The 25,168-nt window shown below is 37.1% G+C and overlaps 1 protein-coding gene across 4 annotated transcripts; it reads left to right on the top strand.

Moving 5' to 3' along the window:
- Window positions 1-10,516, top strand: LOC121429114 (torsin-1A-like). Of its 4 annotated transcripts, none has more exons than XM_041626024.1 (6): window positions 1-64; window positions 1,680-1,860; window positions 2,568-2,833; window positions 4,808-4,983; window positions 8,053-8,177; window positions 8,427-10,516. In XM_041626024.1, exons 2-6 carry the CDS (start codon window positions 1,686-1,688, stop codon window positions 8,720-8,722), a joined length of 1,038 nt encoding a protein of 345 aa, XP_041481958.1. In that variant the 5' UTR covers window positions 1-64; window positions 1,680-1,685; the 3' UTR covers window positions 8,723-10,516. The 4 variants fall into 4 exon arrangements, with proteins under 4 accessions (XP_041481958.1, XP_041481960.1, XP_041481957.1 ...); XM_041626026.1 differs by having other exon boundaries at window positions 20-102; window positions 8,515-10,516; XM_041626023.1 differs by having other exon boundaries at window positions 30-102.
- The last annotated feature ends 14,652 nt before the right edge of the window (window positions 10,517-25,168 follow it).

Raw genomic sequence — 25,168 nt, 5'->3', positions numbered from 1 at the left:
GCCATAGTCAGACAGACAGCTCCAGCTACACAGCAACAACTTCGTCGATACGTTCAAATCTAAAGTTAGTGAATTTCTTGTATTTGTGCCTTTTTGCGGTCGGTCAGTATGATTTTATGATTAGAACCTTGATAAATCCCAAAAGCTTCGGCAATTTTAAGTCATTGTTCATGACTTTGATATAAAACTGAAATGGGGGAAATTGCCAAATTGGTGATGACCGACGCGAGACGAGAGGACTCGGACTCGAGCCTAGGATAGGTATTACTATTAGGATCTATTTTGAGAATGGGGATTCCCCACGGCACGCAGAGCCCAGAGGTGGGCTACCGATACAATTGAATATTGTGCAATGGCGGTGAAGAATCGAATCGAATTCAATTCATTGTAGATCTATTCTAGGCCTGGTGGTGGGACCCATGTCTGTGCACCTAACAATCTAACTAAAATTAATCATTTTTTATTCACAATAATTGTCAGTTCATAATGTTCCCTATAAATAATTCTAGTAAAGTGTGCCAAAAGAAAAAAGTCAAAAATTTGAGAAAAAATCAATATTATTTTCTTGTAAAAAACCTCGGCCAGTCATTTCCAGACTGAACAAATAAATAAATGGTGCCCCATGTTTGCACATCCATTTACTTTACACACTATTCAGGGATTTTGATGAGAAAGGCTGCATTTTGAGGCAATCACATGATTTGCCTGAAATTCATTATTTTTCCACCATTTTTAGTCAGATTTTAAAATATCTGTCTATGTATTCAGAGATGCCATTGCCAAGTTCAAAGACCAGCTATGCGGGAGATTTTCTGTGAATCTGAGTGAGATCACAGACATTGTGTACAATGTATATGGGGATAGGCTGTGATAGTTGCGTTAGAGGGGATGAACAAGAGTCCGAAATGCTTGAGTCTCACGCATAATGCGCGAGCCCTGGTAGCTCTGTATTGTCTAGACAGGAATAACCGTCGTTTCTGGGGTTTTATTCAACAATTTCTGACATTTTCATCCCTATTGTGGAGCCAACACAGTTCAGCGGAACAACCAAAATACAGAGACTGAAGCTTTTGGTCTATGTATTGTCTTGATGGTGTAAGTTTTTGGTCGCCGGTGCTTATCTTCTTTCACTAGCTTAGTCATGCAGATCTATACGCGTGTGCTCAGAAAAGGGGGACTGCACCTATAATCAAGATCATTTCATTGTAGGATGGGGGGTCGTGTGTCCGGACACTTTATCTTTTTGAAGCCTTCTTTTTTGTCTGTGGATTACACTAAAAATATAAATTCATTACTTGTAATCATTTTATATTTTGTTCTTTATAATATTTCCTAACATTTTGTACTAAAACTTGATGAAACTTCGCTGGTAAATTTTTCCAAATGACATTCTAAAATTGATCGTCCGGACACACAACCCATCCGGATACACAACAACTGGGTATACTAAAAACCAACAGACAGGGGCAATGATATGTAGTCATGAAAGTACAACAAAGTTACTTTGGAATCAGGAATGCATTGAGTAACTCTGATTCATCTTTTTAGTATTCTAAAGGTCATCACGCTCTAAATGTAATAATGTCTTTATGTTTCAATTCAAACTACCAGTGCCTGCAGTAATAATAGGCCTCAATGTTAACCCTATTGTCTTTCACTTATTTATCTTTTTTTTTCAGATTTGAATGATGTATGCTGCAAAGTTTATCGGGTTTTTCATCACACTGTGTTTCAGTGTACTTAGTATTCAAGCAGGGATTCTGCTATGGGCTAAGAAAAACTTGAATATATTCAACCCAGTCTGCTACTCAGGCGTTGAATGCTGCTTCCATGAGCGGACTTATAAGCCAAGTGTTTCTGGTCAGTAGTCTTTCCCCATTTCTGGCTTGGGGTCCTTTACAATGGATTGACAGTTTACTATTTAAAAATAAAATTTGTTATGAAAATATTAGTAATATGATATCAATGAAAAAACAATATATAGAGTAAAGAAGAAAAGAAAACCATTTCTTTTTAATGAGCCCTTCATTCTCATATGTATTCTTTTCACATTTGTCATTACCATCATCATCATCATGATCATTATCACCATCATCATCAAAATCATGATATTCATCATCATCATCATTCTTATTTAAAAAGATAGTGAGTGATATTGCACAATAAGTATATTATTTTTTTAAATTTTAATTACAATCACAAGGGAGATACTAAATTGAATACATGTGCATGAAATTTCACTCTGATCAGTATAAGGAGGTCTGTAATATTCAATCAGCAGGGGCGGATCCAGGATTTTCCCAAAGGGGGCACATTTTCCTGAGGAAAAATTTGACAAGCAAAAAAAAAAAGAAATAAGGTTTTCAACAAAATATAAGGACATATCAGATTTAACAGCATTTTTACATTACAAATTTTAATTGTGCCTCTCAAAAGGGGGAAACAGGCCGGCTTTGCCCCCGGCCACCTCCTCTCCCCTGGATCCGCCAATGGTATGCAGGGGGGGGGGTGGTAAGGTCAACAAAAAATGTACACTGAGCTATGTCTATACTTATTTTTTTTTCTAGCTCTTGACTGGTCTTTCGACCAACATCTGTTTGGCCAACCATTGGCCCAGAGGACCATCCTTGGTGCTATTGATGGTCATGTGACCAGTCATAATCCGCAGAAGCCCTTAGTCTTATCCCTGCATGGACCTGCTGGAACCGGAAAGAACCACATCACTCGTCTGGTTGTCGAAAGTCTGTTCACACATGGGATGGATAGTACTTTTGTGACTCAGAAGATATCGACCAAGGACTATCCGCATAAAGAATTACTCCAGTATTACAAGGTAATTCATTAACATTGACTGGCCTTGAGGGGAACATCAAATATACCGGTATTGCCCGCAACAGAATCATATTGGCCAGAGTCTTTAGACAAGGGCAATATGGATATTTTAAGGGCAATGTATTTGATGTCCCTTGAAACTGAAGAGCCAGTCAATAATTTTATTATCATCCAAATCAGACATCTAGAGCAAAAATCATGAAAATGGAGATAATTCTATTTTGTCAGGTGTATATCAGGGGTTAGGCTTTGCTCTTTACCATTGTGAAGTCATCCTAGGATAGCTCCGAAGCTACTGAAAGGAATTACTCTTCAACTGCTAGTAAACCCCATTCCTATTTAGGGTCAATGAACTTAGATCATGTTGGAGGAATCAACATCAAAATCTTAACCTAAGGTTAAGTTTTTGAAATGTCATAACTTAGAAAATATATGGACCTAGTTCATGAAACTTAAACATGAGATTAATCAAGTATTACTAAACATCCTGCTTGAGTTAAGGTCAAAGGTCATTAAGGGTCAATGAACTTCGACCAAATTGGGGGTATCTGTTGAATTACCATCATAACTTTGATACTTTATGGATCTGATTCATGAAACTTAGACATAAAAGTAATCAAGTATCAATGAACATCCTGTGCAAATTTGAAGTCACATGTTTTAGGTCAAAGGTCATTTAGAGTAAATGAACTTTGGCCGAATTAGGGGCATTTGTTGAATTACCATCATAACTTTGAAAGTTTTTGGTCTGGTTCATAAAACTTGGACATAAGAGTAATCAATTATCACTGAACATCCTGTGTGCATTTTAGGTCACATGACCAAGGTCAAAGGTTCATGAACTTTGGCCATGATGGGGGTATCTGTTGAATTACATGTACCATCATAGTTTCAAAAGTTTATGGATCTGCTTCATGAAATTTGGACATAAGAGTCATCAAGCATCCCTGAACATCTATTTGCAAGTTTCAGGTCACACGACCAAAGTCAAAGGTCATTTAAGGTCATTGAACTTTGGCCATTTTAGAGGTAATTATTAGATTGTTGTCATAACTTTCAAAGTTTATAGATAGAGTGTATAAAATGTGGATATAGGGGTAATCAAGTATCACTGACAAGTCTTAGGTCGCATGATCAAGGTCAAATGTCATTTATTGTCAATGAACGTAGTATGAATGGTGTTTTTTGTGAATAATTATTTTGTAGTAGCTTTTAAGTCAGCCCAGCTGCTATATTGAATCGCCTGATGCAGTTGAGACCGCCAGAAAAAAGTGGAGATAATGGTAGAGCTGGGGTTTGGACTCACAACCTTTCAATCACGAGTCCAATACTGTAACCACATGACTCTGAGATTCGATATGCCCCTTGACCTAATGTACACAATAAAATGCGAAAACCAGGAGTGTTTAAATTTAATTGATACATTATATCCTACATTTCACCCTCCTGCTTCTCTCTTTCTCTTCCCTCTACCCCTCTCTCTCTCTTTTTCTTCTCTCTTCCTTTCTTTCTCTCTTTCTTTCTTTCTTTCTTCCTTCCTTCCTTCCTTCATGTAGATTTTTCACCCAAACTTGGGTTGTAGATATACTTAGGGGACCTTCATGTCATGGTGTAGTCAGAGGTCACATGGTAAAGTCAAAGGTCATTTGAGGTCATTGCTATGACATAGCTCCGCAACAGTAAGTCGCTTTTGAATCAAACTTTGGTTGTAGCTGTACTTAGGAGACCTACATGTTATTCTGTTCAGAGGTCACATGGCAAGGTCAATCACAATATTTCTGGTTACTTTCACAAGTGGGCGAGACACAACATCACTTATGCATTGTCTTTGATACGCCCTTTCTCTCCCTCCATCTCTCTCTTTCCTTTCTCAAATTTTTTCTCCTCTCGACCTCTTTCCAATTTCCCCCCTCCTTCTTTTCTCTCAATCCTTCCATTTGACTCCGTTCTTCTCTTTTTTTTCCCTGTTCTGCAGGACGAGCTGGTGTCATTATTGAAATCCAAGGTATCATCTTGCCCCCATCATGTGTTCATATTCGATGAGATAGACAACATGCCACCAGGCTTGCTAGACAGTATCAAGAGCTACTTAGATCACCATGACAAAGTAGATGGGATTGATTTCAGGAAAACCATTTTTATATTTAGAAGGTTTGTAGAGGTGTTAGGGCGGATTTCACAAACTCTGAAATGAATGAAACTTAACACCAACTTTGATTGTTGATGATGCTACTGAACATTCATGCCACAACATAGGACAGCTCAGAAAGAAAAATATTTCAAAGTTACATATCAAAGTGACATAGAAAACCACATTATTTCCTTGCCTATACAGTGCCTATCAAAAAAAACGAGACAGATTTGAAAAGACTATAGAATTTTTGTTTCAAATTATGATGTCTATATTTTAGTATTAATAGGTGCTCTGAAGTCTTATCTTTCAAATGCCATTAAAAAGATTTAATTTCGTTCGTACTTGAGCGAACAATGGAATGTTTTTGTCTGGGGTTAAAAAGGAGGCTTGCGCCAAAATGGCATAAAATGATAAATGATGATCGGACTTCTTGCTAATCGGACGACTTCTTCTCAACCTTTTCATTATCTTCGCCATAATTTTCAAATTATGCGGTTCAAAGTTCATTTTCAAATCAATTTATTTGCTTGAATCGTTCTGTTGTTGATTCTTTTTAATATCCTCTCTTTTAGCTTTGAATATTCCTTCTCGAGCAAAAACAATTTTTTTTTTCAACCTAAGTATGGGAGAGCGTGTATTTTTGTTTCATATCCTTTCATTGTGTTGTACCAAGGAAATGGTGCCTTGAACAGTGCCAAACAGATGTGCGGGGGCTGGGGGATGCTCCCCCCCCCCTCAATTAAAAAAAAATGACCAAGAAAAGTGGAAAGGAATAAAAAGAAAGATAGAAAGTAAAATACGATATTATTTTCTGAATATTATGTCAAAATCTATCAAAAAGTTTGAAATTGTAATAAAAAGTGGGAATATTTGCGTGCTCGCTTCGCTTGCTCACAACTTTTTAATACATTTTACCCGATCTGCCATATCTAGCTCCTTCAAAATTGACTGATACACCATTGCTATTGAAAGACATGAATCCCTTCCTGTTTGTCCTGTCAAGCATATAATTAAACTTGGTCAAGGAATCAATAACCCCTTGAAAAATGGATTCATGTCTTTTAAAGGTACCATAACATAATTTGTTTCACATAAAAAGAAGATTTGAATAATTACAAGTTTTCCCAATTAATAATGCAAATCTTCTTGCTTGGGTTGACAAAAGGTCTTATTTTCTTACTTATGAAGGAAAGTTCAAAGGTAAAACAAGTTTAAATGAAAAAAAAAAATAATCAAATGAATAAATTTGTAAAAAAAATTTGACAGCATAATTTGAAAATTATGGCACAGATAATGAAAAGGTTAAGTGGAAGTCTGCTGATTGCTCATATTCTGTCATTCTGGCACAAGCCTCTTTTTGAACCCCCGACAAAAACGTCCCGTGTTCGCTCAAGCATTAACAAAATATATTTTTAAAATTGTAATTCAAGGATAAGACTTCTGAGCATCTATTAACATCAAAACATAGATATCACAATTTGAAACAAATTTTTTATAGACTTTTCAAAACCTCCTGTTTTTTTTTATATGCACTGTATGTAAAGAGCTGTCAATGTGAATTAGAAAAAGTCCTGTTTTCAGATGATATGAGGTTGCCAACTCTGATAGACATATTTTCCTGAGCTGCCCCAGTTTTATTTTTGTAGTTACTAAGACACAAAATTTTAACAGCCCAGCAACAATATGTACAAATGAATATGCATCCACAAGTACCCCCATCATATAAAATATTAAAAAAAAACAGTAAAGGCATTATCTTCTAAAATAACAAAGATGAGTGTAGTAAATTTAGGAATTCTGGTGATTGTTTCATGAAGCTGATTTAGGATAAATTTACACATGACTAAAATACATTTTGAGTGCTACATTAGATTCTAAATTATTGTGATTCTTTTCAGCTCTACTTAAAATGAGACCTTTGTAGATAAAAATATGAATCATCTCAACGTAAGGGTTATGGTTTGTTGATATGTTATAAGGATTACAGTAATTACGTATAGAAGTAAGTCTGATCATCTGGACTTTCTGGGTTTGAAACAGAGAAAAGTTTCACGTCAGATCCGGACGCTTATTCAGCTTGTCTGAACTGGCGGGAAATCGTTGTGGCCTCTTGGTGGTGACGCGCAATCGATGTTATTGTCTTTGAGACGTTGAGGAACTCTCAGAGAAAACCCGGAGGATCCTTCCTTCCTATTCCGGTGTACTTTAAACCCACCAACACACTCGGGCAGAAATTGGTTCACCGGAAGGATAAAGTTCCCAAGACAAGAAAAGCAACATTGTCTATGCCATCAAGTGCCAGGAAACAGGTTGCAACGCCAATTACATTGGAGAAACCAAACACCTCCTCTCCTAGGGTTTGTACCAACATTGCAGACCTGGCGAATCGGGATACGATTCTCCCGTATACTCCCACCTGAACACATCTCAACGCAACTTCAAAGACAAAGATGTGCTCATTATAGACAAAGAACCTAGATGGTTTGAGAGGGGGTCTGCAAAGCAGTCTACGTCACTGCGGAGAACCCCTCTCTCAACAAGGAGGGGGATACGACACAAGCCCTCTTGGATTTACAATCCTGTAATCCGAAAATTCCTCGAAGTCTCAAAGACAATAACATCGATTGTGCGTTGCCACCAAGCAACAACACCGATTTCCCGCCTGTTCAGACGAGCTGAAAAAGCGTCCCGAATTGGATATGAAACTGTTCTCAGTTTCAAACTAGTAAGTCCAGATGATTACCTTAGATTTATTTCTATTCGTAATTTGTATTTCTTCCTCGAATCAAAACATACAAGGATTACAGTATATTCCCTTCCACTATTCTTGTTCATAACACAGAAAATTTGGATCAGGTTACCAGTTATTTTGTAAAGTTTTGTTATTATTACTGTATCATGCTTAAATGAAACAAATGTACATAATGAACACATATTTCACTAAAGAATATTAGGATATTACATTGCTTATGAATTGAATAAATGAATAATATGAAGTGTATATGAATCAGCTTGATCTAAATGATCGAATGATCATTTCTTATGTCATTCATTTGCTGTTACTACTATTTCTTTCTTTGTAATAGTAATCTAGCTGCACAAGCAATCAACAAGCATGCATGGGACATGTATGAGAGGGGAAAAGGAAGGAGAGAGATTATTTTACCTGATTTGGAGCGAATCATCTCAAACGAAATCAGTCAAAACTCTGGTTAGTAATTTCCCTTTTTTGAATTTGATGGTCTGATTACCATACAGTTCCATGTAGAAAAATTACTTTGTCAGGGCATAATTTTACAAACAATATTTGCGTATATTTTTATTTCAGCTGACAAAGTAGCTAGAAATCTAAAGTACCAACTCTTCCTAAAATATAATGAATGATAACTGTTACCATAAAGAGATCGGCTTTATTCGCTCTTTTAATTTTCTTACTCGGTTCTGCACTTATCGTATTTAGAAGCTGGTTTTTACAAGGCACGAATCATCAGCTCTCATCTGGTCAGCCATTATGTGCCATTCCTCCCTCTTGAATCATCCCATGTCAGGCAATGTATCAGAGCCGAATTCAATGTGCATGGGCACAGATCCACTCCAGCCTTGGAAGATGAGGTTCTTGCTGAGTTACAGTTCAACGGACCAAAAGGATCCAGGGTATTCGCAGTCAAGGGATGTAAGAATGTGGCTGAGAAAGTAAACATCATTCTCTATAAACTGAAGATGAAAGCTCACAGAGAGAGGCATGTAGAATTATAAGGTTAAAGGGGAGTACTTGAAGGCCCAGCGAACGATGTAGATTGAAAAGAAAATAAACGGGTTATCACTACAATGGAAGCCGTCCTGAGAAATTTTAAAAGCAAAAAAAAAGAGTGGTTTCCTGACAAAATGAAGGTCAATTAGGTTATATCTTTCAATTCTTTCACATCTTGCAGAATTCCCAGGGCCATGGGTTACTCACTACCCATTTTCCTTCATTTTTTTTCATGAGAAATAAAATGCATTTATGTAGTTTAGCATGCATCACAGCTGCAATATAGCTGGGTAGGCTTACTCACATATCTGAAATATTAATATTAAGCATTGTATGAAAATTTGTGGTCATCTTTGCCCAGGTGGTAAAGTGTATTACATCTCAAGTTAAAATAACTTTTTAAATGTTCTGTTCTAAAATTTATAATCTTGATCATATTTTTCAATATTATGGAATCACTTTAAGAGCTTGAATCTGTTTTTATTTTGATAAGTCTGAGCTTAAAACATTGAGGAAGAGCTGTGTAGTTGGTTCTAACTCTCTCCCTACGATAATAATAAACAGTTCTTTTATAGCACATATCACAATTATGAATAATGTCTCTAACTCTCTATGCACTTCCAAAGGACTTGAATATTAGCTGTAGCTTTGCAGCTGTAATTACTAAGATTACAGCACACACACATTTCAAGGATTAAATTCCTGCCGGTACCCATTCACCTCACCTGGGTTGAGTGCAGCACAACGTGGATGAATTTCTTGCCCGAAGAAAATTACGCCATGGCTGGGATTCGAACCCACAACCCTCTGTTTCAAAGTCCGGAGACTAATCCACTGGGCCACAATGCTCCACATGTTATGATCAGAGAATTGTATGTTCAAATCACACTGCAGCCTAGTGTCCTTTGGCAAGGTGTCAATCCACATAATGCCATTCGCCACCCAGGTTTGGGTACCTGGTAGGATGCAAATATCATGGCAGCTTGGCCAGCACAGTGTGTTCCTCAGTGGCGACTGGTTGGAATACTCCCCAGGGAGTGGAGGATATTCATACATTTTGTTGGGGAATGACTGATTGGAAATTGCCAAGGTTATGATAAATATGTGAGCACTTTGGTACACATAATGTATATCTTAAGAGCATTATGAATAAACAGATTATTTAATAATTATGATAATGATAATTATTATCATTGCTATCATTATTATTATTACTTTGATTTTTATATGATGATGATTGTTATTATTATTGTATTATTTTTTTATCATTGTTATAATTATTAATACATGGTAAAATGAGAGATTGTGTCTTCCAATCCATGTTAAAAATGTATATTGCCATATTTTATCTGAAAGTTTAAGACTAAATGGAAGTCATGGACTGTCTAAAAAGCAACAAAGAAAAATAATAATTAAGGTTTGCCCTACATGCATGAGAGCGGCTGGTGCATTTGACCTGTGACACAAAGACTTATGGATATTGTCTTTTGTATTACCATATTAACACATTACATGAATCTGTAAGGTAGTATTGTTTGAATGACCTTTGAAAGATATTAATAAAATCACAGACAGGGAGCTGCTAAACAGCATAAGTTTTATGTGATTGCAAAGTTATTTTCACACAAGAAATTTACATTGAAAATTTACAAGATGGTGACAGTAGTCACTTAAACTTTTCAAAGATTTGAATCACCGAATAATCCAATATTATTCACAACCCTGAATGTTTGCAAAAACTTTAGACAGGCTTTGAATTGCACAATATTATCTGATGACAACTCTGGGTTTACTGGGGGGTGGGGGGGGGGTAGCAGTTTGATTATTATGTTGCCATATAAGTATACAAGTTTAATCATATATTTTGGTGGTCTTCCAAGAATTTGAAAACCTAGTGTTGCAAGTTTTTGACCAAGAAATTGTGTTTCACATGTTAAAAAGTTCAATAGGGAAGGGGAACTAAATAAAATGAATAGTAGTAAATAAGTAATTTGAATTCATATTGTCAAGTTCTAAAGGAAACACTTAAAAATATTACAAAATGATAGAAAGATTTAAAGGGGAGAATAATATATTGTCTAAGAAAAGTGAATTTTATTTACTGGTAATTAAATTTCTAAGAATAGACTAAATGCAATACAAATGAAATCGCGATGAATCATGTATCTCTTCAAATGTATGAGATGTTACATGTCCTTTAATATATCTTGAAAAGTGCCTTGAGCATTCTACAGAGAGAATTGGGCATGATATACATATGTCCAATTAAATATTATTACATGTATATCTTCATATACAATAAAAGGTAGATATATATATATATTTATGATATATATATATGGTTCATGTAGAAGAGTAGAAATTACATAATTGCTCCATTTGTTATCAAGGTGATGAAATTAGTTTTATTGAATGCTGTGAAAGTAGACAAATGAAGTTGAAAAAATTGGAGGAATCTTTGTGAACACAAATCAGGAATTTTTAAAGGGGAAGTTCACCCTGAAGAAAACTTTGTTGCAAAAATAGCAGAAAAAATAGTAAAAAATATTGGTGAAGGTTTGAGGAAAATCCGTTAAAGAGTAAGAAAGTTATTAGAGCTCAAAGTTTTGGATTTGTGACGTCATAAACGAGCAGCTGCCCCATGTGTTATGTAATATAAAATGCATGAATTTCAAATTTTGCATGGTTCCTGATGACATAATTTTCTTTTCTATTCATGATCGGGTGTGAAATGATTTGTCTATTGATATACAAAAGGTACAGTGAAAACAATTTTCAATTTTCTGAGAAAATGACATTTCATTGATTTTTTACCATTCGCTATGTAGGAATGCTGCTCGCAAATGACGTCACAAATCAAATGATTGAAATTCTAATAACTTTTTAATTATTTGATGAATTTTTCTCAAACCTTCAGCAATGTTTTTTATTATTTTTTCTGCTATTTTTACAATAAAGTTTTTGTCAGGGTGAACTTCCCCTTTAAAGCTTGATACACTATATAGTGATATACATTTATCAAAATAATGTAACTTTGCTGATGATGTCATAGGCCTAATTTTCATAATCTGTCTTGTGATTTGAAGTAGTTGACTTTGTTTTGATAATAATGTGCATGAAAGGTTCTTAATTTTTGTTTCAAGTGATAATATATCACTTTTTTTCCCTTTGACACAGAAAAAATCACATGTACTGCAGTTTCGGCTTTGGGAACTATATATTTTTAGAAATAAATTTTCATCAAGAATAATCGTAGGTGTGGTTTTAATCAAGGTTCTCCAGAGCTGTCATCCCTTCTTGAAATGTAATATATACACAGCAGAAAATTCATAATTCATGTAATTTCACGTTAAAAAAATTAAAAAAGGGTTAGTGACATCATCAGCCCACCTATTAGGAAACAATTTTTTTCTGCTTCAAGCATATAAATGCTGTGACTTTGTCATTTTTCATCTAATAATGTTGAAACTTACTTGTTTTGCTTGTGTTACTATACTTCCTTTATTTAATCAACTTAATCTCTGAATAGTATTTTAAACCAAAGTATATTCTGACTATGATTTAAGAAACCAAATGTTTTAACAACCTAAGCAACTGATAAATGTTTGCAATATGACTTAAAGTGAGTGATTTCTGTTATTTTTGTAAGTAGTACTATGTAAATATTCATTGTCTTCATTTATATATTTGTTTTTGCCCTGTGCCATAAACTGCTTATCAATATTACTTGCCTGAATTATAATGTGTCGTCCAGGGAATCACGATAATGTTTGGTGTTCCCATAGAATAGTTTAGTTCACCCTGGTATAATTTAGACAACACTTTTATGGTGTGCCACATGTAAGTCATTCATCCAACAACAAAAAAACATAATTTCAATCATACATTGACAAGTTGTTAAAAGATAAATCTGTTATCAACTGAAAAAATATAAATTGTGAAGATTTTAAGTGAATTTCAATGAATATCATTTACTACATTATCTTTTTCATGAATATTGGACTAAAAGATGACACCTAGCACTAATTATGGAATGAAATTTTATTTTTTCTGGTGTTGAAAAAGATTATTACCCAGTATATTCATCGTATGACAGTAGCTTGTATATTTTAGGTCTCACATTATAGTATTTGAAGACATTTACAGATAGGCCTAGTAAATGAAGACTAGCATCAAACAATGTAGAGTACATGCACATTGCACAGTAAAAACTAATAGACTAATGAATTCTCGTCAAAAATTGACAGTTTTCATTAAAATGTCAAGTTTACAATATACTCCGTTATATCTTGTCAAATGGGATCCATCATTGGTTGACTAGATTAATATCCAGACTTCAATTAAAACTTTGTTCAGCATTATTATTAAAAGTCTGGTCATTTTACCATAATGTTGTAACTATGTAAGTGGAAATAGTCGAGAGGAAATTGACCTTTCTGACTAGGATTGGATGAAGAGTGACTAGAATATATAGCCGGTTCTCTTGGGGTTTCATGACATAATTTTGACTAGAATCGTTCGATAGTCCTGGTAAGTTTGCTTGAAATAATTTACTCTTTGGATCTAAGGGTGAAGAGAATCCTGGTCATAAGTTTGATTAGTCATCAGTTTCATGCCTCTGAACCTGCATAATGATGTTGTCAAAATATTTTTCTGTTTGACCATTCAAACTAATTTTGGGTCATGTGTAATTAGCCATTTTGACTAAAAGACTACAATATGTTATAATGTTGGTACTCTATTCTTGTCATTTCTTTTCGACTAGTTGCTTTTGTGGCCATGGCTACTGCATGGCTATCCGTAATCTAGTTCAAAAATAGTTTACAGAATTAAACTTGGCTATCCTGGAAATAATTGGGTCAACTTTGACTAGAATTGACTCTTTCGGGGTCTTATCACTAGAATACTGGTAATAATGTATAGTTCATTAAAATTCTACAAGGAAAAAAATAGCATATGTCCATTTTGACTAATGCTGTCAGAGTGAAAGAGCTGAGGTTACAGTCGACCAATGTTGAAGCACTGGGATTACAGATTATGTAGGTTTTGTGACTCTATGCATAAATGTTTTAAATTATCTTAAATCATGATTCAATCTTTCATGTTTTTTCAGTGCACTATGTTTTACAAATGATTGTGTTTATGCCATTTGTTCCGACATATAGGCTATATCTCCTGAAATCTCTATCACAAAAGTTCACCATATGAAATGTACATGTAGAATGTTTTTTTCTCCTGTTTTGATCTTATATTTTTCATTACTAATGAAATCATGTACTTTTAATAAATAGTTTTTATATGAACTACTTTTAAAACAATTTCCAGTTTAGTTGTGTTTGATGTAAACTACAGTAAGTCCTACTCCACTGGTAGGCCTTTATATTGTTTTAATTGATCACAGTATCATTTTCATGGGATGGATCGATTTTTTTTCTTCAGTCACCATATTTCGTTTTAGTTTCTCATAAAAAAACACAAACAAATCCTATGGATTTTGAGTGAATAGCAATACAGGCGCGTAGCCAGGGGGGGGCAGCGGGAGCGGTCGCCCCCCCGAAACGTCCCCAAAAAGAAAAAAAAGGAAAAAAGAGAGGAGAAAAGAAAAAGGGAAGGGAGGAAAGGGAAGAAAGGTAGCTTTGTGTTTTTTTTTCTTTTTTTTCTTTTTTTTTCTTAAAAGAGAAACTCCATCACTCTTGCTCTAAATTTATTTATGAATTTTTCTTCCGCGCTGCGCGCGGTTAAATGACAATATTGCAATTCTCCATTGTTTCCCCCACCCTTTCTCTAACCCTGTTTTTCCACCTCAGCTATATGTGTTTCTTACCGGTTAAAGTTCAAATGTATCCATTAGGGCATGGAATTAGAGTAAGGCTACGCCAAAGTATATGAAGTTATCTTTTTTTTAATTGATCGCGCAACTTCTGGTCTGGTCGGCTCCGGGCGGGTAAAATTTTATATCAATTTCTGCCGCCACCTCCATAAAGTCAACTTCTCATGCTTTTCAGCTCACTACCTGAACAACCATAATTCTGGGGCAAACAGGTTCCTAAAATTCGCGTCGTATTAAATAAAGAAGTACAACTTTTTTATATCAAATTCTATTAAACTTCATGTCATTTCCCTTCACATTCATCTCCTGCCCTGTTTTGCGCCCTCAGTTTGAAATTTTGAATGACACTTAAGTTTCTTTATTATTCAAAATGAAGCACTTCAGGATAAGTCAAAGAAATTAGGAATCCTCTTTTTTTTAATTTAATTTCAATAAATCACAGAAGATTCAACTTTTTGCGCACTATTTCCTCATAAAGAAGTTCAATAATCTTAGAAAATCATTTTAATTAGAGCCGATGGTGGTGTAGAGCCTTATTTCCATAGATCAGAGAACTTTCATGTACAGGTTAGATTCATTTCAGTATACTATAGGTCAGAGAACTTTCTATAAACAAGTTGGAATGTGAGATGCAATTCAATACATCTGCTCAGTGTTTGTAAATATCACTTCTTTGTTTAGCCAGACATGGAGTTGACCTGGATTATGTGCTTTAGTTCATTGATTCTCTCTATGTTCGGTTATACACACATTGATACACTATACACACCTCTTGCTGATTGGCTATTGATTTCTTTTATGTTGCATGCACTACTTCCTGATTGGTTATCTGATCTATCCTATGTTTCATGTATTATAGATAGAGTGTGTCCACCCAGAGGACACACTACCTTTTGATTGGTTGATGTTTATGTGAATTGGATGACTATAGTTTTTGGAAAGGCAGCAGAAATAAAGTGGGCCATGTGCTCTCGGGGAGTTGGACCCTAGCTTTGAATAAAGAAACTTCTCTGTGGAATTTATATAGTTAACACCTGTGTAGTGAACCCTAAGTATTCTAACTCCAGTAGCCACCCTACATCTGGTAGCAGCGGTGTTCTACAGTGTTTTCTTGCTGGTCATTTATTATTTTCTCCCTTGATCGTGATCATTTTGGATGTTTTCTCCCTTCATCACTTCGGATACTTTGTGGAATCACTCTACCGGTACTTCGTGCATCTTGGATACTTCGATCCCGGCTTCGATACTCCATGACTGTGTACCGTACTTCCTTGGATATTGGCAGTGATTAGTGGATTTCCTCCATCATCATTGTGAAAACTTATTGGATCTCTTTACTCTGGAATATCTATTTTCTGCAGAGATAGGATTGTCTTCACACTGATTGTCATCTACTGTGTTGAGACTTTTACTTTACCCTTACTTATGCCTATATTTCTCCCTGTTACTATTTCATGATGTTTCGCCTGGAGCTCCCTGAAGTTTTTACAGGAGAACATGAAGCTGATTTTCAACAGTGGGTAAAGAGATTTGAGGTCGCTTTAGATGCGTCGGGGTCTACTTCTGGCCTGAAGAAGGAAGTGTTTCTTCCAACCCATTTAGGTGGTGCAGCATTCTCATTGTGGGATGGTATGCCCACAGATGTGAAAAATAACTATGATGCAGCTAAATCAAGACTCTCTCAAGTCTTTTCAAGAAAGGGTTTTCTAGACATCTTTAGGACGAATGCAGCAGCTAGACCCAGAGCAACTGAGGAACCCTTAGAAGTTTATGCTGCAGTTGTTCAGAAACTTGTATTAGAGGCGTTTCCAGATTATGAAGAGAAAGCAAGGAATGGTGAGAATCTAAGACGCTTCATTGCAGGTCTTGACCCATTTCTTCAGTTGAAGGTTCGAGAACATGGTGCAAAAACAATAGAGGAGGCATTACAGATTGCAGTAAGGATGGAAAGAGCATTGCACCAAAGCCCTATGCAGCATCCTCCATCGACTGAAGCTCCTTTCAAACCGCAAGTCGCCAGTGTAGACCATGATGCCTTATTGGACAAATTAATGGAAAAGATAGACAGGATAGATTTGCAGGTCAAGGAACTAAAGAATAGTCGAGATGGTATGCCAGATAGATACAGGCCCAGATCTACTTTTGAGGGACGTCGTTCTTCAAGCCCATACAACCGTCGTTCTCCAAGCCCATACAACCGTCGTTCTCCAAGCCCATATACTCGTCGTTCTCCAAGTCCCGGGATTTCTTATCGTACTTCAAGAAGGGATTTTGGCCGACGCTCGCCAAGCCCAGGAAGGCATCCTTCTTCGAGATATGGTGAATCGAGGTACAGATACGAGGAAACACACCCTCGAAATCAGAATGAAAGACATCCTAACTATGATGACTCAAGATATATGTATGATGAGACACGCCCTCGAGACCAGAGTGATAGGCGTTCTAGATATGATGACTCAAGGTACAAGTATGAACAGACACATCCAGGGCAACGTACTTCCTATCGTCATGATGAGAGTCCTCATCGAGTCCACTTCTCCAGGCAATCGGAAAACTTTCATTAGCTGATGATGAGGGTCAGTCGTCAGCTCGGACTACAACAACAGGCCCCAAAATCAACCATCCATCTCCTTATATCCCTGTCCTTGTTGACAAGACTTATATCCTAGCATACCTAGATACAGGGTCATTCATATCGTTAATGAGTACTGACTTCTTTAATTCAATTCCTCCACCTCACAGAAGTCCTATTCAGAAAGGAGTAATTTCTGCTACTTCTGTTACAGAAAATTCACTGGACATAACAGGTTCTGTTTGCTCCTCCCTGCATCTTGGGAACAAGGCTCTCCAACACATGTTCTACATTGCTCGGAATGTTTCACACCCCATTATTCTTGGCTGGGACTTTTTCCTTCGACATAAGGCAGCGGTATCTGTAGCAACTTCCTCCTTCAGTATGCCTGGACTTCAGATACCCCTTGCTGATTATCGTCAACATCAAGCTCCCCTACATTGCAATGTATCTTTGATAGGAACAGTTACACTACCCCCTCTGAGTGAGGTACACGCACAGGGGAAGTTAACATCACTACAAGCTGATCTTACTCCACATGGTTATGATGGGATATTTGAACCCTCACTTCATGAGAAGCTTGAAGTAGCAGGAGCAAGATCTTTATCTAGTGCTCAGAATGGGATAATCTTAGTACGCTTGGTTAATCCTTCTTCGATGCCTATAGAGTTACAGTCAGACACACATTTAGGCCAATTTCATTCTTTGATAGGCGACCAGGAAGAGGAGTACAATGTTGTTAGTGCAATACAACCAGGGACTGATAAAACTCCTCCAGCTTCTTCCTCTCTTCATAACATCAGTGACACAGTTAAAAATCACACCAATTTTATTGATGCTGAATCTGATTTGACAGAGAGCGAACGACACCAAGCTTTAGAGTTACTTGAGTCTTACAATGACATTTTCAGCTCTGGACCAGAAGATGTTGGAGAAACAGACTTCCTCCATCACAGAATCTATACAACTACAGAGATGCCTATTAGACAGAGAGCCTATCGAACATCACCATCTATGAGAGTAGAAATACGACAAGTTGACGATCTCCTCGAACGCAATATCATTGAGGAAAGTCATAGCCCTTGGGCTAGTCCTATTGTCATGGTACGCAAGAAGGATAATACTTATAGATTTTGCGTGGATTATCGTGCTTTGAATGCCATTACCATTAGGGATTCACATCCTATCCCTCGACAGGATGACTCCATAGATGCGTTATCTGCGTCTTCATACTTCAGTGTAATCGATTTGTCAAGTGGATACTGGCAAGTCAAAATGCACCCTGCTGACAAAGAGAAGACCGCATTTACCACAGGCAGTGGACTCTACCATTTTAACGTGATGCCTTTTGGGTTAGTGAACGCTCCCATGACATTTCAACGTTTAATGGAGATTGTTCTTCACGGCTTACATTGGTCCACATGTCTTGTATATCTTGATGACTGCATTGTTGTGGGAAGAGACTTTAATCATCACCTACGCAATCTAAAAGAAGTGTTCGATCGCTTTCGTGATGCTGGACTAACACTCAAACTGTCAAAATGTCACTTCTTCAAGAGGAAAGTTACATATCTTGGATATGTAATCAGCTCGGAAGGTGTCCTCCCTGATCCTAGTAATACAGAGAAAGTGACTAGATGGCCACAACCAAGGACTGCCACTGATGTTAGATCATTCTTGGGCTTAGCCTCTTTCTACAGACGCTTTATACCTGGATTTTCACAGATTGCATCTCCAATGACTAGGCTTACTCACAAGGGCACACCCTTCATCTGGACCACAGAGTGTGACGCTGCTTTCAGTCACTTAAAAACTGCTTTGACTAGTCCCCCTCTTCTAGCATATCCTGATTTTAATCATGGTTTCATCCTATCTACAGATGCTTCACTTGATGCAGTTGGGGCTGTCCTCTCACAAGTACAGCAAGGAAAGGAAAGAGTCATAGCCTACTTCAGTCAGATGCTGACAAGACCTCAGCAGAAGTGGTCTACATATGACCGCGAATTGTGGGCGAATTGTGGGCGATAGTATGTGCTATTCGACATTTTAGGCACTATCTCCGAGGTCAACACTTTGATATTGTGACAGACCACCAACCTCTTTTGGGTTATAGGAAAGTCCCCATTCAGGATGATGCAACAGGAAGAAGAGCTCGTTGGATTGTTGAGATGAATGCCTACTCATTTGACATAAGACATAGACGTGGTCGTTCTCATCAGAATGCAGATGCTATGTCAAGACGCTTGGATGGTCAAAGAAACGACACGAAACAGGAATATGTTGAGTGCAATGCGGTGACGAAAACACCCAAGGAGAAGGTTGATCTAAATATTCATCCTCCCTCGACATCCAAGACTACTAGTACTCAGACGTTTCACCAGCCTTCTTCATTACCTTCATGTACTACTGGTACTCAGACGTTTCACCAGCCTCTTTCATCACCGTCATCTACTACTGGTACTCAAACTACATACATTCAACCTACACCAGTTAAATGTGATGAAACTCAACCTACATCAGTTAAATGTGATGAAACTCAGGCAAACAATCTTCCTAACGTCAAGAAGAGATCACATAGTGATTTGATTTCTGACCACGACCTACTTCAACACCAACGGTTAGACGAAGACATCTCTAAGGTTATGGAGTATGTCAAAGATGGATATCACCCTACTTGGAAAGAACGTCGCCAACATTCTGCTTGTATGCGACGACTACTTTGGCAGCTCCCTCGTCTTGTAATTAGGCAAGGCATTTTATGTAGGAAGACCTATGACAAGCCTAGAGAGATATACACTTACCAAACTGTAATCCCAAAATCCTTATTACAGAGAGTTCTACATAATTTGCATGGTCACCCTTCATCTGGTCATTTTGGTGCACGACGTACATTGCAGAGAGCTCATTTGTCATTTTACTGGCCTTATATGCATAAGGATATAGTGGATTATTGTAACACCTGTAAGGCATGTGAATCTTTTCGCCTTCCTAATCCACCATACAGAGCAAAGTTAATGACTATTACCACTACACGTCCTCTGGAGAAAGTGTTTGCTGACATAGCTGAACTTCCGAGATCTAGGAACGGATATAAATATCTGCTGGTGGTAGTGGATCATTTTAGCAAATACTTGAATTTGTATGCGATGAAAGACCAGACAGCACAGACAGTGGCCAGGCACATTTGTGAAGATTACATCCAAGAACATGGAGTGCCTGAAAGCCTGCACACAGACCAAGGAAGGCAGTTTGAATCCAAACTTTTGCAAGAATTATGTAAAAATCTGGGAATAGAGAAGACAAGGTCCTCCCCATACCACCCTCAGGGTGCCGGTCTTGTGGAGAGAGCCAATAGAGTCCTGAAAGATCAACTAGCCAAGTACATTGCAGACCAAGGTGGAGACTGGGATAGCCATTTACACCAACTTCAATTGGCATATAACTCTAGTGTACATTCTACCACTGGGTTATCACCCTACTTCATAATGCATGGACGAGAGGCTAGGACTCCAGCCAACGTCAACTTCCCAACGCCAGCAGCTACCTCACATCCTACTTCGACTCTAGAAGGTTACACAGATTCACTGAATAAACGTCTGTCTACAGCCTTTAGATTTGTGAAGGAGCATACAAGGAAAGCACAGGTAGCCCAACAGGAACATTATGACAAGAGAAATAGGACTATCACTTATTCCACAGGTGATCTGGTTTGGTTACATGATCCGGTGAACGTGCGGAACAAGCTAGAGCCGAATTGGAAGGGACCATATAAAGTTCTATCATCATGTACTGAGGGACTGAACTACAAGATTTCTAGGAACGGAGATGTAAAGATTGTACACCACAATCGTTTGAAGCCTTTTAGGTCAAGGATGGGAACTCCTACTTCCTCCTTCGGTAAACCTACTTCCTCCTTCAATACACCTACTCCCTCCTTCAATATACCATTTTCCTCCCTTAACAGGTCTACATCCTCCTTCAATAGGCCTGCAGACTCTTTTGATATTTGGTGGCAACCACAAATACCACCAATTCCACCCCGCCAGGCAGACGAGGGTCAACTACCAATTCCACCCCGCCAGGCAGATGAGGGTCAACTACCAATTCCACCCCACCAGGCGGACCAGGGGCACTTACCAATGCCAGCCCCCCAGGTGAACCAGGGGCAATTACCAATGCCAGCCCCCCAGGCAGCCGAGAGGTACCCGATACCCATCCCCTTCCCCCAAGAGGATGGAGAACAACTACCAATGCCAGCCCCCCAGGTAGACGATGGAGACCTGATACCCTTTCGATTGTGATACCCATCCCCTTCCCCCAAGAGGATGGAGAACAACTGCCAATGCTGCCATGTCAGGCAAATGTTGAGCAACCTCCACGACGATCACGAAGTGGACGTTTATTAATACCACCTAGGAGATTAAAGGAATATGATACTTCGTGAGTAAAACATTAATCATTTGGAAGTGTATTTGACTCATCATCTTAAAGAAAACTGAGATATATGGATAGTCTGGTGATTAATATTGGAACTATAGGACCACTACTGTCTACAGATAACTTCATTTCGCTGGATATTACTACGTGACTGACATAGTATGCTGGATTAACAGAGATTGAACTTTAATATGCATACAATGAATGGAATACGTGAACTTATTTATCCACACATGACCAAACAGATGCATGAACTCAGTTTTAAGTGTATCAAGACATACCATTGGATGCATGAACTCAGTTGAAATGCATGCATTATAAAATTTTGTTTGCTTTATTATTGTTTATTCATAATGGTCATGGTCATTCGTCATGTGCTAGATGAATCACATATTTCGTTATATGAAAGAACTCCAACGAGTCAGAGATTGATGACCGTCAGACTTTAAATTTTGTTTCATACATCCTTCAAGTTTGAACTCTGGATCACATCTTTTTGGAAATATTTGTCTTCGCTTCGAGGAAGTCTTCAAGTTTGAACTCAGGATCATATCTTTTTGGAAATATTTGTTTTCACTTTGAGGATTACATTCAAATACAAGGAATTTTAACTCTGGAACATCAAACTTCGAGAATTTGAAGGATTCAGCCACGATAGGTAATACAATTATACAGTGATAGCCACAACGTTCAGGCAGAATAATCCTGAGGCTATCTACTGCTGGTCTGTACCCTCGCTCTACAGATCAGATAGTTTTTTTTTTCAATCAGCAATGATCAAATCTTTCTTTGCATGGTTTTTTTTCTCGAGAGAGAGACGAACCACGACGTTCGGGCAGAATAATCCCGGGTTCGATCTCAGGTTGAGCACCTTCGCTCTGCTCTTCCTACTAGGATAGTCAGTACTTAAGAAAAAAAAAAAAAAAGAATTTATTATCTGTGCAGTATATATGATGTTTAATGTAAATGTCACATGTGGTTTATATGACATGCTTAATGCTACTTACTCAAAAACAAGCAGGAATACAGAAAAAAAAATACCAAAAGATATGCTACTCAGTTAACATGGCAAAGTGTAAGAGAATCTTCTTTTTCTTCCATATTGGTATATTTTTGTAAATGCCTATTTTTGATAGGACTAGGACAAAACATACATGAATTTATGCCATGCATTGGATATAAAGAGAAGGCATACTTTTAATGGATGATTTAATTGCTAGTACGCTCATTATTTATTTATTTTTTTTGTCAAGAAGTAAAAGTAAACTGAAAACTTTCTTTAGACACTTGGTGTAGCGGTTTAATTTTGAATTATACTGATCTTCCAACGTGTAATTGGCAACGCATTGAACATTTACAATGGTATAGCTTTGTTCGTGTTTTCTTTTACTATTCCAAACTCAATGACATGGTATAACTTTGGACAGGTGAAGTTGTCATGGTATAGAAAATGGCAAACAAGTAATGTTTAGTATTGTTTTGCAATCCTTGCAGGACACAGTTTTAGGACAGTGTTCGAATAGAGAAAGGTGATAACACTGGAAGTTATGTTTCAAGAGTACATGATACATGTACTGTACACAGCTTATAGCTTGAAAGAAAATATGTTAAAAAAAAAAGAGAGAAAAAAAGTAGTTCACTGTACATGGACACAGCTTATAAGTTAAAAGAAAAAAAAAAACAGTGTTTACAGAGGAAAATATGGGAAACAAAGGAAATATTTTTTTTTTCTTCTCTTTGAAAAAAATTGATTTAGTACAGAGATGATGTGTTTGAGATTTTGATATTCATGTTGTTGTTTTTTTTAGGCTGTGGAAGTATTGTCTTAAGTTTGACAACTTGGATTTTTCTATAATTCAGCTGATGTTGAAAACAAGGATTTTATGCCTTTCAATTTGATATACTTATATCCAGTTGAGATACAGAATCATTCTTTTCTGGTTTCAGATGAGAAGGCTAACTGATATAATGTTGAGTTGGAGAGGTCAATATTTATTGACATCTTAGTTTACAATTATTTTTCATGATTTAAATGAAAATACATAACTATTTTTGCAAAGTTGTATTTTTTTTTTTTTGGTTTTTACAAGAACCTTTCCACAATATATTTAAAAAAAAATACATGTATTTTGTAGATATCAAAGAAGGATAAATTTGTCTGGTGTAAACTGTATGATGTTTAACAATAATGCAGGACTGATTTTGGTTTGAAAAAGTTGGTTAGATAAAAACAAAAGGAAAAAGAAATTGGAAGATACATCTCAATTAAAAAAAAAAAAAAATGAGGACATTTTTACTGTAAGAGGGAGTATTATGTAGAGCCTTATTTCCATAGATCAGAGAACTTTCATGTACAGGTTAGATTCATTTCAGTATACTATAGGTCAGAGAACTTTCTATAAACAAGTTGGAATGTGAGATGCAATTCAATACATCTGCTCAGTGTTTGTAAATATCACTTCTTTGTTTAGCCAGACATGGAGTTGACCTGGATTATGTGCTTTAGTTCATTGATTCTCTCTATGTTCGGTTATACACACATTGATACACTATACACACCTCTTGCTGATTGGCTATTGATTTCTTTTATGTTGCATGCACTACTTCCTGATTGGTTATCTGATCTATCCTATGTTTCATGTATTATAGATAGAGTGTGTCCACCCAGAGGACACACTACCTTTTGATTGGTTGATGTTTATGTGAATTGGATGACTATAGTTTTTGGAAAGGCAGCAGAAATAAAGTGGGCCATGTGCTCTCGGGGAGTTGGACCCTAGCTTTGAATAAAGAAACTTCTCTGTGGAATTTATATAGTTAACACCTGTGTAGTGAACCCTAAGTATTCTAACTCCAGTAGCCACCCTACAGTGGTATTAGACGTATCTGCATTATTTTGATAAAACGTCCGCCCTTTGAAATTTCAGAGTTTCCGGCATTGCTCTGCGCAGGGCTGAATATCTTTCTCCCGGCATATATACACTTCTTCTCCTCTGTTTTGCGAGTTAAAGATATGCACTGTCGCTAAATTGTTTGTAATCAAATCTGATCTTTCCAAGGGAAGTATTCAATATATCTTTGAGAAGACCCTTTAGTCGGGACCCTTTTCATGAAAACAATGTTCAAAATCACAATGAGTCTACTGAATTGGAGCTGAAATAGGCACTAGAGACAAGAGAGACGGCTCCTTTTAATTTTAATTTATGAAACACCAAAAGCTTCGCGCGGGAGGGGGAAACTCCCCCTCCCTGCACCCACCCCCAAGGGAGCGCGCTTCGCGCGCTCTCTGTAAGTGTTGGCACGCTTTGCGTGCATTTACCGCCCCCTCCAAAATGAAATCCTGGCTACGCGGTTGAGCAATAAAGACACTTACGGTAAACTTGACATTTATTTTCAAATTTCTTATGTGGAACAGCATTGGGCAATAGCAATCAATGAAACGAAAACAACCTTCTCATAGTGCAAATATCAGAATCACTAAAAAACACACTTGAGCTTCGAGTCATACAAAGCAAGCCTGGCGATGAGATCGGACTTTTGTGGATAGCGCCATCAACTTAAACAACGAAAACAATTGTTACTGTTTTAGTCAGACTTGCCAATGAACGCATA

This window comes from Lytechinus variegatus, chromosome 15 (assembly GCF_018143015.1).
Source record: "Lytechinus variegatus isolate NC3 chromosome 15, Lvar_3.0, whole genome shotgun sequence".
NCBI lineage: Eukaryota > Metazoa > Echinodermata > Echinoidea > Temnopleuroida > Toxopneustidae > Lytechinus > Lytechinus variegatus.
The sequence above is the reverse complement of the archived record's forward strand: the minus strand, read 5'-3'. Positions and strand labels throughout refer to the sequence as shown.